The 12,500-nt window shown below is 44.0% G+C and overlaps 4 protein-coding genes across 4 annotated transcripts in view; 2 read left to right on the top strand and 2 right to left on the bottom strand.

The window, feature by feature from the left end:
• The window catches only part of LOC134188650 (uncharacterized), a 4,779-nt gene extending 2,368 nt beyond the window's left edge, over positions 1–2,411 (top strand). The window contains exons 2-3 of the mRNA XM_062656820.1: positions 974–1,292; positions 1,597–2,411. Of these exons, the coding sequence (XP_062512804.1) occupies positions 1,070–1,292; positions 1,597–2,411 (1,038 nt within the window). The 5' untranslated portion in view covers positions 974–1,069. The remainder of the gene's footprint in view (positions 1–973; positions 1,293–1,596) is intronic.
• A 586-nt stretch (positions 2,412–2,997) lies between these two features.
• On the top strand, positions 2,998–5,595 carry LOC134188649 (zinc finger MYM-type protein 1-like). Its single transcript, XM_062656819.1, has one exon. The coding sequence runs from the start codon at positions 2,998–3,000 to the stop codon at positions 5,155–5,157; it is 2,160 nt and encodes a 719-aa protein (XP_062512803.1). The 3' UTR covers positions 5,158–5,595.
• Positions 5,596–6,661: 1,066 nt separating this feature from the next.
• LOC134188648 (uncharacterized) overlaps positions 6,662–12,500 on the bottom strand; it is a 14,007-nt gene continuing 8,168 nt past the window's right edge. The window contains exons 20-22 of the mRNA XM_062656817.1: positions 8,013–8,211; positions 7,363–7,458; positions 6,662–7,288 (exon numbers count right to left, since the gene is read on the bottom strand). Of these exons, the coding sequence (XP_062512801.1) occupies positions 7,193–7,288; positions 7,363–7,458; positions 8,013–8,211 (391 nt within the window). The 3' untranslated portion in view covers positions 6,662–7,192. The remainder of the gene's footprint in view (positions 7,289–7,362; positions 7,459–8,012; positions 8,212–12,500) is intronic.
• Positions 8,373–12,500, bottom strand: part of LOC134189177 (uncharacterized protein K02A2.6-like) — a 4,224-nt gene continuing 96 nt past the window's right edge. The window contains exon 1 of the mRNA XM_062657416.1: positions 8,373–12,500. This exon is cut by the window's right edge and continues 96 nt beyond it. Within this exon, the coding sequence (XP_062513400.1) occupies positions 8,577–12,500 (3,924 nt within the window). The 3' untranslated portion in view covers positions 8,373–8,576.

Here is a 12,500-nt window from a genome sequence, read left to right as displayed (position 1 = left end):
TAAGTCGACCGCGACTCTCTTAAATGGCTGATCAACGAGAGGCATGTTCTGCAGAGGAGCCCTTGAAACCGATCCTTGAAATCAAGGCAATTAATATCCATCTACCTCATCAGATATGTTTGCATCGTTGTCATTGAAAATGTCATTGCTATGGGAGCCATCAACCTGTGTTGTGACAAATAATGCCCTGAGTGACGACCAAGTCTAAAGTTGTGTGGATGGAAGAAGGTCTAAAACTTGGTAAACCTTAGTTCTCTAAATTTTCACCTAAAGTTTGTTTTTCTCCAAAAATCTGTCTTGTGTTTCTTGACGGCGTGGATAACACTTCACTACACAGTTACTAAGATGTGGAACTGGAAATTAGTTTTTGTTTGCCGAGACTCTGCACTCACAGCAGCCTTATGCATCCATACAACTGGACACGCTCATTGTTTGGGACAGTTGCTGGGTACGCTGAGTTCTGGCTCATGTACACCCCTGTGTGTGTGTGTGTGTGTGTGTGTGTGTGTGTGTGTGTGTGTGTGTGTGTGTGTGAGTGTGAGTGTGTGTGAGTGTGTGTGTGTGTGTGTGTGTGTGTGTGTGTGTGTGTGTGTGTGTGTGTGTGTGTGTGTGTGTGTGTGTGTGTGTGTGTGTGTGTGTGTGTGTGTGTGTGTGTGTGTGTGTGTGTGTGTGTGTGTGTGTGTGTGTGTGTGTGTGTGTGTGTGTGTGTGTGTGTGTGTGTGTGTGTGTGTGTGTGTGTGTGTGTGTGTGATAGTAACATCATGTTTGGAGATCATCAACTAATGTATATTTGGGTCCTCAGTTGGCCAGTCACCTCTAAATGTTTTGAAAGTTTAGCAGACACTAAAGCTACAGTTGTTTCTTACGTGACATCAAGTTTATTGTTATATTATAGTGAATAATTTCTAGATATTACTAGCAGTAGTAATAGTCTTATACAGCACTCTAGCTGGTGATTGATTTCTTGGTGTAGCCAATAGTTCAACGTCAAGTTAATCAGCCTCAGTCTTCAGGTTCACTTCAGTTAGCAAAACAGGCAAGTCAGCAACTACAGCAACTTGTTGGTCAAATGGAGAAAGAACAAAGAGAGACAAAGTCAAAACTAGATCAAGAGATTGCTGAGAAAAGGCAGCTGAGTCAGGAAGTAGGCCGTGCTCAAGCACAACGTCAAAATGCTGAAAAGGCTCTTGAAGAGAAGGAAAAACAACTCAGTCAATATTGGAAAATCCTGGAAATTCGGCAAAATGAATTACGACTTGATGGCAAAAAATTGGGATCTGGATCATATGGAGGTGAGATAAATCATTCATAGATGTCATTGAATTTGTAGGCAATACTTTATAGGGAACCAGGGGCACATAGGCACATCCCCTAGAAATTTCTTAGTTGTGACTGGGTTGTATTGCAAGGGATGGCTGTCTTCTACTGATGTTGTTGTAGTTAGAATTCACTGTTTTACTTTGCTGTATTACATGTATGACTAATTAAATATGCCTAATTGCTGTTTAGTGTGACACTCTCGGAGGCAAATTTGGGCTCCCAACTGAAACTAGATTGCATGAAGGTGTAAGCTATCATGTGTATTCTCTTTTGTAGTTGTTCAAGTGGGTCACTGGTGTGATGTCCCTGTTGCTGTCAAAACGTTTCATGAGAATCTGAGGCTTCCTCAACTGGCACCAGTTTTCAAGAGAGAACTGACCATCTGCAGTCAGTTGCATCATCCCAACCTCGTGCCTATCTATGGTGGTGTGATGAAGAATGAAATTCCCATCCAAATTGTGATGGAGCTTCTTCAAGGCTCACTTAGCGATCTAATGAAGGCAGCGCATGCTTCAAAGAGCTACCATTGCTATCTGTCATTCCGAGAGCAAATCGACGTAGCGACAGATACCACTGCTGCCATTACGTATATGCATCGCCTGCGTCCTCAGCCTTATGTTCATTGTGATATCCGTACTACCAATGTGATGATCACTCGTGATATGGTAGCTAAAGTGGGTGATCTTGGTGCAAGTCACATTATCAACAGCAGCAAGTCTCTAGGTGCTCTGAGTCCTGAATATTGTGCACCTGAGAAACTTCCTCGCAGTGATGGTAGCTCAGCTCGCAGCACACGAGAGTCTGATGTTTACAGTCTGGGTGTGACCCTGACTGAGTTGTTTACGGGTCTGTCACCAATTCCTGCAGAGAGGCAAAATCAAATACGAAAGATCAAAAATCCTGATCTGTTGGATATGTGCTTGCAAATGACACATGATAGACCTGCTGAACGACCAACTGCTGAGATGGCTTTCACCATTCTGATCAACCAAAAGTCAGTTGATTTATACAGATCAATTGGAGGAAGGAGGACTGTTAAAGGAAACTTGGAAGGCGAGGATATGTATCTTGTTGATTTCATGCATTCCTAACGTGAAAAACGTGAAAATGGAGGCAACTACAGAATTGGACTGCTGCTGTAACAACCCTATGTAAAAATCTCATAAGAGTCTCATGAGATTCGCATGAGAGTCTCATGCGATTGTCATACGGTCGCATGAACTTTTCTCATTTACATAATTAGGAACGCATGAAAGCGCGATTATCGCATGAGAATCGCATGAACTGCACGCATGAATGTCTCATGAGTGTCGCATGAGAGTCGCATGAATGTCGCATGAGAGTCGCATGAATGTCGCATGAGAGTCGCATGAATGTCGCATGAGAGTCGCATGAAAGTTGCTTCATCAGGGGCGTCGGAAGGGGGTCGGCCGCACGGCCATGGCCGTACCACTTTTCGAAAAATGGACTTTTGCCAGTCGGCCATTAGCGTATACTTCCGGTTTAGGGTTAACTGATTAAATAAGTAATATATTTCTAGTTACGTTAGCATTCTGTACAGCTAGATTTTCAGGCGGTAATTTATAAATTTACGCTCAGTCACAAAGATGAGGCTGGCAACGCGAGGACACGGCAGCGGTAGATAGAGCGCACGCTAACCATTTCCGTGTGCTATATATGCAGATTGACGGGATTCCAGATGTCGGTGATCAGCCCTGTCAGCCTCGCCGTGCTTCATTTCCAAAAGTTTCGTTTGGGAAAAAAGCCCCAAAATCAAGATCATTTCAAGCTGCTTGGTTCGACAACTGGCCTTGGCTTCATTGGCACGACTCCGTTGAGAAAGTGTTCTGTCACGTCTGTGTGAAGGCTGCGAAGTCTGGCAAGCTGAAATGCAAGACTGCTGAGCAGGCATTCATCTATCGCGGAGTTCAAAACTGGAATGATGCCACCCGCTTATTTCGTTCACACGCGAAATCAGACTGCCACAGAGAAGCGGTTGAGTCACTGATCACGCTACCTGCCACAACAAAGCACGTTGGTGAACTACTAAGAACTCAATTGGTTGAAGACAGAAAGAGAAACCGGGCCAGCCTCCTTCGCATTCTCAGGGCGCTGAGGTTCCTGGCACGTCAAGGTATTGCCCTCCGCGGTTCCGCCCTCACCAAAGAGATTGATAGCAATTTGTCACAGCTCCTTCGTCTTTTTTGTGAGCTTTCTACAGATCTCTCCGATTGGTTGCAGAAAAAGACAAATAAGTACACAAGTGCAGACATACAGAATGAGCTGCTGAAGGTGATGTCACTTCGAATTCTTCGAGATGTCTCAGCCAAACTTGAAGGCACACCATACACCATTATGGTAGACGAAACCACTGACGCAAGTACCCAGGAGCAGGTTGTAATAGTTCTACGATGGGTGGATGAAGACCTAGAGCCTCATGAGGATTTTATTGGGCTGCACATCACTGCTTCAACTGATGCTAAGTCCATTGTAGCAATTATCAGGGATGTTCTTGTTCGTATGAACCTTAGTCTGACCAACTGTCGTGGTCAGTGCTATGATGGTGCAGCTGTGATGAAAGGATGTCTATCAGGAGTTGCTGCTCAACTCACTCAAGATGAACCACGAGCATTGTTCACTCACTGCTATGGTCATAGCCTCAATTTAGCCTGCCAAGACACCATCAAAGACATAATCCCTATCAAATATGCCCTTGACACAACATTTGAACTGTCAAAACTTCTCAAGTACTCAGCAAAAAGAAAGTCTGAGTACAAGCGACTTCAAGCTGAGATGGCTCCTCAAGACCCTGGATTTAGGACACTATGCCCTACGAGATGGACCGTTCGAGCAGCTTCTCTACAGAGTGTTATGCAAAACTTTTCGGTCATCCAATCCAGCTTAGACAGTTTTGCAGATATGGCAAAACGAGACCCAGAGATGTCTGCTCGGTGTACTGGTGTTGCTGCTCAGTTTTCTTCATTTGACTTTCTCTTTGGAGTAGCATTAGGAGAAAAAGTCTTGAAGTTGGTTGACAATCTGAGCAAAGCTCTTCAGCACAAGAAGATGTCTGCTGCACAAGGTCAAGTGTTAGCAGAACTTACCATCAAATCTCTTGCACTAATGCGTACAGAAGCTGAATTCTCAAATTTCTGGGAAAAGTTGATAGAGAAACAAAGCAAAGAAGATGTTGCAGAGCCTTCCCTTCCTCGGAAAAGGAAGCGTCCTTGCCGATATGATGAAGGAAGTTCGGGACACTTCGCAACATGTATAGAAGATCATTACCGGGTTATGTATTTTTCCGCTTTCGATATGGCAATTCAGTCTATCAAAAGCAGATTTGACCAGCCACACTATAAGATATACAGCAAGCTTGAATGCACACTTCTGAAGGGTGCTGCTGGAGAGAGCTATACGGATGACCTGTCTATCATACAGGAGTTGTACTGCACAGACTTTGACAGCAATATCCTCCAGACGCAGCTATTGATACTGTATTCTCACTTTAGAGAAACGGCAGTCACACCAGCCCTGATGGATGTTGTGGACTATGTTAAGTCACTAGGGAAACCCGGCCAACTGCTGTTGTCTGAGGTGGTCAAACTTATACGCTTGATCCTTGTTGCTCCTGCAACAAATGCAACTAGTGAAAGAACGTTCTCAGCTCTCCGCATTGTTAAAACATACCTTCGGTGCACTATGACACAGGCAAGGTTAAATCACCTTTTAATGTTGCATGTGCACAAAGAAGCATGTGATAGTCTTGATCTAGAACTATGCATAGATGATTTCTGTAGGGAATCAGAACACAGAAGAAACATTTTTGGCTCAATGTAGATTTACGTACAGAAATAGCCTTGTAAGGTTTGACACATGTTGTTCTAGTAGTTACTAAGTGTTAATCTTGCGTTCTCTGTATGGTATTCAAGCTTTTAGAGAAATGTTTAGCGTGCGTTAACCGTTATATGATCACGCCCACCTAGCGCGCGTTAGGCCGGACTACTTTAAATTTGCTTCCGACGCCTCTGTTCATCTTTATTTGTATCTAGACAGGGACGCGTCATATGAATATAAACTAGGTACATGCACATGCACTCAAGAATCATCTGCTTTCCATGTTCTCTATGACAGCCTGCTAGCCATACAGTCCCGCGGTAACTTGGCAACAATTTCCATGCCAGCACACCAACGTCTTCTCCCTACCGGGCTAAGTTTTCCAACGCTTTCTGACGACTTCCCATCTTCCCACTTGACGGAAAATACGTCTAGAAGAAATCCAGGTAGGCTAAAAAAACAAGTTTGGACGTCAGTGTAGTGTGATTGCGCGGGCTTTGTTGTAAAAACACATGCTCACGTACGGCTCCGTGTCAGTGGTCACTTTCATACAACTTACAGTTCTTAAATTGTTTTCTCCATTCTGTGCACGTAGCAGGCTGCAGCAAAGAGCTGATATCTAGGCGTCTGGCTTGTCGTATCATTTTCCCCGCGCAAAACAGAGCATGCGTCAAACTGTGTCATACATACTAAGATCCCGGATAATATTATGTGCGCTGTGTGACGCTTTCCGTATACATGATGCATGCGTACTTCTTCAACGATCGAAAGGCAAGTGAGCAACTACTAACGGATTGTTTGTGCTTCAGCACTCTAGTGCTGCTGTATTGAGAACCTCTAGGGTACGAATAGCGTTCGCTCTGCACACGGTACTTACACGAATGCGAGAGCGGACTACATGCAGGTGGATACGCGACTATACAACGCTATACCTACAAGAAAGATAGCTTAACTTTGCGAATAGATTGCAGACAGAACGTACATCTGGTATTGACTCGATCAGAGTGCATACAGATGACTTTGAGTGTATATAGTTACAGTGTGAAGTAATCGAAGTGCATGCATGCATGAAGTCTCATGAGAGCCTCATGAGCATCTCATGAGAATCCCTACGTCTCATGAGAGTCTCATGAGAGTCGCGCGGATCACCCATCTCCTCATGAAAAATCAGCTTGTTTTCATGAGTAAGCAGGTGTCTCATGAGACTCTCATGCGAATCTCATGCGAATCTCATGAGACTCTTATGAGATTTTACATAGGGAAGCATTACTAGGGCAAGGGAGGGAGGGAAGGAATGACATATGTTGGATATTGTCGTTATAATTTCATAATTGTCTGCTTTCATTCGTTGCTCTGTATGTGTAGTTGTTGTAAGCTGGAAATGCCTTTGTAGCGCAGTATGCGATACAGCAAATGTCACAATTGATTGCAATTTTTACAGCCACTAATGACTGCTGAGTAAAACAAACTTTTAACTTGCTGAAAGTCAATCACACAGTTTGGTGACAAATCTTCTTCAGATGTGAACAGTTCAATGTACTTCACAAGTTTTACTACATTTCCAACCACCATTAACACTGTTTAGTAAAGCAGTCTGACTGTACCCACAGCCCAACGTGTGTTTGTGCAAGGAAAAGCAAAAACCGCTCAACAGCTCTTGCTTCATGTACAAGTAGACATATGTACTTGTAATAGACCTTCCATTAACCGTGCACTCTAAATTCTACATTAAAACAAAATCAACATCACACGTCTGGCAACGATTCCCACTACTACACATACAGTATATCAGCCAGCCAGAATTCTGTTATGAGAATGCGAAGAGGACATAGTCATATGAAATCTAGTGATGCTCAAAGTGAATGGTAAAACAGCAAGCATAACTTATATCATGCATGGAAAATGGTAAGATGTCTGATAACTGTATGTGTCCTTGGTGTGTACTATAACTGTATCCTAATATTACCTGACAACAGACAATAATCCTTCTACATTCACCTCACTCTATCACCTTCAATGGTATGTCGTCTCACAACAGTCACACTCGAATTGCTTTCTTACTGATGCTTTGTTTACGTCGTTTTGGTTGACTGTCCATCAGTTCTGAGTCATGAGTACAATCAGCTGGAGGTGGCTACAACACAAAATGCAATACTATTATGTGACGATGGTGTAACACAATGTACATGTATCGTTGGTTATACTCACTGCTCCCATTCTTTCTAAAGCTCGCCTTGCCAGACGTTTGGAGTACAAACGTTTATCCGGAGAGGTGGTGCTCTCTTCGTGATGAAAGCTGTTTTCCTAGTAGAACAGAAGATAAGAGATCAAATATTAACCACTTTGTGCCACAACATTGAGGCTACTGTTTCTACATTAGACTTGGAATTACTTGGTTTCAATATCAAGGTTGTCATTTTGTGACAATCCATCACAACCCCAAAATGATCATCAGTACATGTTCTATAGTAGTACAACCAGTTGTTGATTGGCAATAGTCAATAACAGTTTATGACCATATGTTGTGAGGATGTTTAGTCAAACAAATTATACATAAGCTACACTACACACACACACACACACACACACACACACACACACACACACACACACACACACACACACACACACACACACAGCCTTGACTCATATTTGATCAGTACAATATCACTGTTCTACACATCCACAACTTAAAAGTGATTTTTAAAATACAAACAGCATAAACAATTCTAGAATTTCAAATCATTAAATTCAATCTTCATCGTGTATTTAGTATAGTTGGAAGTTACAACAAGAAAACCTAAATCAAAGAGACAAAGTATACACTCACACTTCCATCTCTATCAGTTGCAACTTACTGTCAAGTCAGTGATTGCCCTTTTCCTGTTGATTAGCTGCAGTCCTGCTGTCTTCTGAGTTAAACTCTCGACCTGATTTTCTTGAACATTGCAGCCAGCAGATTTGCCTTTCATCTGAAACGTTTCAATGGACTCCTTGAAATACTCTTTGAGCTCCAGCACAGATAACGTCTTTGCTGCAATGAAAGACTTTTTCCCTCTAGAAAAACATGAAACCAAGCATTAAACAACAACAACAACAACAAACAACATGTACTGCTGTAAAGTACACTGTACACAGAATGTGTCTATAAATGTTTAAAAACATGCATTTGTGTAGACCACACATACTGACCGGTGAATAGATGGATAGATGATGTAGTATATATATATTATAACAGTCGTAAGCTACGTTCCAGATCGGCACAAGCTATCACACCCTATCAGTCTATGCTATGCTCAGACTCTAACGCAACAGCAATCCAACAAGTGCTAACAGTCACTTATCTAATTATCTAAGTATATGACACCCCAACCTACGCATGCTCACCAATCTATGTACCAGTCTACCACACTCCTCTTTCCTTAGCTTTGTCTATATCGGAGGGGTAACTGACGATTAACTCGAACTGGATAACGTCGATCAGTTCCACTTGATGTTCCCCTTACTTCCGCTGTAGCTCCCTCAGCAAGAGATGGTGTGGCTATTGTAACAGGTTCTTCTGCTTGTTGTGCTTCTCTCACTGGACTAGTAGGTTCTGTTTGTCCTGTCTGTTCAAGTGTTGGTCGTGGATTAGAAGTAATATCTGTAGTTGTTTCAGTACCCGCCTCATCTGATGTCTCTATGACAGCAGGCACACTCCTTTCATCTCGTCTCCTGATATGTTCGATATGAACATATCGGAGGTGATTGTTCACGTCCACCATGTAGTTTGTTGGTCCCAAGCGCTGTAGGATGATTCCTGTCAGCCATTTCCCTCGGCTATCTCGACGTGTGTTGAGGACTGCCACTGTGTCTCCTGGGTTAAGATTTCTAACGTATTTTGTTGCTTCTTCGTATCTCTCACTCTGCCTGTCTCGAATTTGTCGTCCACTCTCTGGTCTTACTAATGTCAACCGTGTTCTCAGCTCACGTTTCATCAGTAGTTCTGATGGTGTCTTCCCAGTAGTAGTGTTTGGGGTTGTTCGATATTTCAACAACAGTAACGAAATCTGATGACTAATTGACCGATCTGGTGGCCTCATCTTCAGAGACTTCTTGAGCTCCTGCACGAACCGTTCTGCCTGTCCATTCGAAGCAGGGTGATACGGAGGTGTCCTTTGATGTCTAATCCCGTTCGCTCTCACGAAGTCTTGAAACTCTCTTGCCACGAATTGAGGCCCGTTATCTGAAACTAGCCTTTGAGGGATTCCATGGCAGCTGAATGACCTCCTCAATGCTTCAACTGTCTGAGTCGTAGTGGCATGTATTCCGAGCTCATGGACTTCCGGCCACTTGGTAAATGCATCAATTACCACAAGGTATTGCTTTCCCTTGAACTCTGCAAAATCCACATGAAGGCGAGTCCAGGGCGCATCTGGGTAGATCCATGGATGTGACATCACATGAGACGGCTTATTCCGTATACTCTGACATGCTGTGCAAGTCTTCACTACCTCCTCTAGATCTTGGTCTAGTCTTGGCCACCACACGAAACTCCGTGTTAGAGATTTCATTCGACAGAGGCCAATATGACCTTCGTGAATCTCTTGTAACACTGTGCCTTGAAGCTTGGTTGGAATAATTACACGATTCCCCCACAGTAGACACCCGTCTTCAATTGTAAGCTCATCCGCTCGTCGTGCATACGGCAGTAACTGTGTACTTACATTAGGCTTCCATCCACGCAAAGTGTACTCGTAAACTTGTCGTAGTATGGAGTCTCGCTGCAGTTCCTTAGCAATGTCTTGCGCTGTAACAGGTAACTGCTCACAATGATCAATAGCATAGATTTTCTCATTAGGATCCACTACGTTGACTGGAATGGGTAGTCTCGAAAGTAGATCAGCTTCTTTGTTGCTCACTCCTGATGTGTATTCGAGGTTGTATTGATAAGCACTTAGAATTAGTGACCAACGCTGTAGTCGAGCCGCTGCTAGAGTAGGTACTCCCTCTTTCGGACCCAATATCTTCAACAGTGGTCGATGGTCAGTTACAAGTGTGAATGACCTTCCCACCAAATATTTATGAAATTGTCGCACTCCAAAGATGAGTGCTAACGCTTCTCGTTCCAATTGAGCATATCCTCTTTCTGCCGTGGTCAAGGTTCGTGAAGCAAAAGCGATTGGTTGCTCACTACAGTCTGACATTACATGTGTGAGACAGGCTCCCACTCCATACGGTGAAGCATCGCAAGCAAGACGTACCGGTTTCTTCAAGTCATAATGGGTCAAGAAATCCGATTCCAACAAATTCTGTTTGGCTTGCCGGAAAGCCTTTGCTTGTTTTGCACCCCATTCCCACGATGTGTTCTTCTGCAGCAGACTATACAGTGGTTGTAGCATGGTTGAGAGGTTAGGCAAGAACCTTCCATAATAATTCAATAGGCCTAAGAATGCCCTTAGCTCGGTTGTGTTACTTGGCTCTGGAGCTTGTCGTATTGCTGCCAGCTTTTTCTCAGCCGGTCTAAGTCCATGCTCATCCACAACATAACCAAGGTACTCAACTCTAGTTTTCTTGAACTCACACTTTTCTCTTTTCAGACGAAGTCCCGCTTGACTCAGTCTTTCCAAGACTTGATGAAGACGTTCGTCATGTTGTTCTTCGGATTGGCCCACAATCAGAATGTCGTCTAAATAACAGGACACTCCTGGCATTCTCGTAAGAACGTTGTCCATTGCTCGCTGCCAAATTCCGGGTGCAGTCGAAATACCAAAGGGCATACGTGTGTACGCAAACAGGCCCTTGGCAGTGTTGATAGTCAAATACCTTTGGCTGCTTGCATCCACTCGCATCTGCATGTAAGCTTGTTTCATATCCAGACGTGTAAAGAACCGCCCTCCTGCTAACGATGCAAACAAGTCCTGTGCATTTGGCATTGGATAATTGTCCATCTCCAGGTAGGGGTTAATTGTTACCTTGTAATCGCCACAAATTCTGATAGAATTATCAGCCTTTCTCACAATGACGATAGGTGCTGCCCACTCACTGTTTTCCACTGGCTGTATAATGCCCTCTTCCTGAAGTCGATTAAGCTCCTCCTCTACCTTCTGTTGTAAGGCATAAGGCACTGGGCGTGGCCTATGGAACTGTGGCTTGGCATCTGCAGACAAAGTTATCTTGGCTTGATAGCCTTGCAAAGTACCTACTCCCTCTGCAAACAACTGAGGAAACTTCTCAGGTACATCAAAAACTCCACTATCAACTTTGAACAGAGAAGCCCAATCAAGCTTGAGGTTTGACAGCCAATCTCGTCCCAAGACTGCTGGCTTATCACTCACATCTACTACAATCAACCGCTCCATGGATTGTTGTATTCCATACTTGATTGGTACAACAGCTTCTCCTTTCACCTTCAATCGTTCACCACTATATGACTGAAGTTGGGCAGTGCTCTTCTTCAGCTGTACGTGGGATAGAACTTCACTATATATCTGGGTTGGTACAACACTCACTGAAGCTCCAGTGTCCACTTCCATCTCCACATTCCTGCCTGCCACCTCTATTGTCACCTTGACCCCGCCTCTACCAGACAAAGAACAAATGAGGCTTACATCTTCTGCATCTACTTGATATGTAGACTGAGTCTTCGGTTTCCTTTTTGTACGCCAATTGCCCTCCGTGCTATCTTTCGCGTTATCTCGTTGCTTCTTCCGACATGCTTTAGCGATTTGGCCCTTCGTCTTGCAGAACAGACACGTGTAGTTTTTTAATCTACACTTGGTTGGGTCATGACCATGATCATTGCAACGATAACATGCCTTATCCAAAGCACGCAACGATCCCGATTGGCTGCGGCTGCTTGTGGTCGCTCTCTTGACAGCAAATGCCGTCTCCAATGTCCTGGAATGTCCACTAGCTGCGTGTCGTGTCGACTCCCCACGGAGGTGTTGTGTCTCCGCTCTGGCTGTCTCTGCAGCTTGTGCAATCCGCAGAGCCTTTTCCAGCGTTAGCTCTGCCTCGGCTAAAATCTTCTGCTGTATATTCTCGTGTAGCAACCCACAGACTAATTGATCGCGTAATGCAGTATTGAGCTGCTCACCGAAATCACAATGTTTGGCGAGGCGTCGCAGCTCCGAAACGTAAACAGCAATATTCTCGCCTTCCCGCTGCATTCGCTTATAAAAGCGAAAACGCTCTGCGATGACGATAATTCTCGGTTCATAGTGGTTTTGCAATAGCTTGAAGAGCGTATCCAACGATTTGTCTTGAGGAGCCGCCGGTCGTACCAAATTCTTTAGTAACGTGTACGTCATTGTGCCCATCGACGTCAGAAGAACAGCTATCTTCTTGTCGTCGTCCGTGATTTC

The sequence above is a fragment of the Corticium candelabrum genome, chromosome 13 (genome assembly GCF_963422355.1).
Source record: "Corticium candelabrum chromosome 13, ooCorCand1.1, whole genome shotgun sequence".
Taxonomy (NCBI): Eukaryota; Metazoa; Porifera; class Homoscleromorpha; order Homosclerophorida; family Plakinidae; genus Corticium; species Corticium candelabrum.
This window is presented reverse-complemented; position numbering and strand designations above follow the sequence as displayed.

Bases quoted from the DNA above. Each gene is read 5' to 3' on its own strand.
- LOC134188649 (XM_062656819.1), top strand. From the start codon at position 2,998: ATGCAGATTGACGGGATTCCAGATGTCGGTGATCAGCCCTGTCAGCCT.